This window comes from Chaetura pelagica, unplaced genomic scaffold (assembly GCF_000747805.2).
Source record: "Chaetura pelagica isolate M959 unplaced genomic scaffold, ChaPel_1.0 scaffold356, whole genome shotgun sequence".
Classification (NCBI taxonomy): Eukaryota; Metazoa; Chordata; class Aves; order Apodiformes; family Apodidae; genus Chaetura; species Chaetura pelagica.
In genome coordinates, this window is record NW_009953964.1 from 4,362,274 (window position 1) to 4,364,092 (window position 1,819).

The following is a 1,819-nucleotide window of genomic DNA, read 5'->3' on the forward strand; positions in this document are numbered from 1 at the left end:
TGGTTAGACAAGCATCAGTACTGACACCAGCTCTACACTACACTATTGGCACTGCTGTCACTTGTTCTCACAGAGATGGTGATTCTACAACCCAGTAGGACACTGGAGCAGGTCCTCCATTTTATTTGCAGTCCTTTGCTTTAATAGAACTATTAATGTGCTTAAACCAAGGAATATATTTATAAGCTTTGTATGTCTGCAATTTAATATCCATTGATCCTTTAGTTCAGTGCCTTGTTCATATAACTAGCTTCACTGGCATCAGCAGGACTTTCCTTGCATGAGGAATGTTTAATGGCAGGACCTGGGGATGCTTTTGAGCTCCTCACCATATAAGACCTATGCACACAACAATCCCCCCTAGGTTCTATGTTTTCTCCTCTAGTCTGTTTTGCAGTGTGATTAACAACTGGATCAAAGTCTTGGCTCAAGCTCCAGTACAAACCTGATATTTAATTTTTCTGTAGTCTAAGAGTTCTTAGAAAAGGAGATGTTTCTCAGTTCACTGGTACTGACTCCGTCCTCTTACCCTGTCCAGCACTGAGCTCTAACACCTAACAATCCTCAGTGAAGTTAAGTAATTTATTTTTTCTTTACAGATGTATCGCCTACTATTTTCCTTACTTTCATTATTTTCCTTTGCTGCCTTTCTGGAAGCACAGTGGAAACTGAGGGAAAATGGTAAGCAGTCTTTACTTACTGAGACCTACAGCTGACCGTAGGACACAAGGACATTTCAGAATTATACTTGTGTCTGCAAGCACAGAATTAATTAACTATAGTATCTTAATTCTTCCTATTTGTTTGTGAATAACCAACTAATTGTTTTACAACAGCTATTCTGAATATTTGCATCAGAAACTCTCTTATTTCCTATTCTCTGTTCTCATGTTTCCAAAGTTTCAGTCATGCAGTGAGAAAGAAGAAACAGTATCTTGTGACTGCAGAATTAATTGCTAGAAAGAATATTTCACGCTAAAACCTAGAAATAATTTATCCAACTTTTCTGGTAAATGGCTTAAATATTAAAATACAGGGTCAGTAATAAACAATCAGATCTTTTTAATAAGTTAACAGAAAATTGGGCTAAGTTCAGATAATCAAATTTTATGTTCTTACCCACCCAGTGCAGCTCCATAATCTAGGCTGTCTTCATTGTGATTATCCAAAAATCAGGACCCTCATCAACAGGAGAAAAATATTCTCTTTCTGATTGTGTTTTATTTGCAAAAAGTAATTAAATTACTTTTCCACGAATCTTTATATTAAAAAATTATTCATCCTCTAGTAGTTGAGGACCCTGTGAAAGCAGTAGTGTATCTGAGCAATAATGGTCTGAGAACTATTGCCACACTGAAGTGTAGATTAAGTTCTTCAGCGAACCAGAGAAAATAGATGAGAAAAGATAATCTTTCTTTAATGGAATTGTTCCAAATGATTTTGTTATGTGGTGTGCTTCTAATTTGGAAAGACTATCAAGGCACTTCAGAGATACAAGATGGCATTTAGAAGACCACATCTCCCTGTTGCAGTCTCCTTACCTCTGCTGTAGCTCAGAGATTCCCTGTCTCTGAGTAATTGCTCCACTGGGACTATAGCCATAGGGATATGGATTGTTCCCAGTAGAAAATGGAAAACAGCATCAGCTAAAGACAAATACAAACCAGTGATGCAGACCTCCCCTCCTTCCCATTGCTTACTCACAGACCTTTGGTGCTGAAGAAGGCAAAGTGTCATAGCTCTGCACTGTAGCAAAGCACCACAGCATGGAGAGGCTAACATACCATACCATGAGCAAAGGCCATGGGCCACATGCAGC

At 38.3% G+C, this 1,819-nt stretch overlaps 1 protein-coding gene across 1 annotated transcript in view; it reads left to right on the forward strand.

Moving 5' to 3' along the window:
• The first annotated feature begins 599 nt into the window (after window positions 1-599).
• Window positions 600-1,819, forward strand: part of IL12B (interleukin 12B) — a 7,110-nt gene continuing 5,890 nt past the window's right edge. The window contains exon 1 of the mRNA XM_010001958.1: window positions 600-681. Coding sequence (XP_010000260.1) covers window positions 600-681 — 82 coding nt within the window. The remainder of the gene's footprint in view (window positions 682-1,819) is intronic.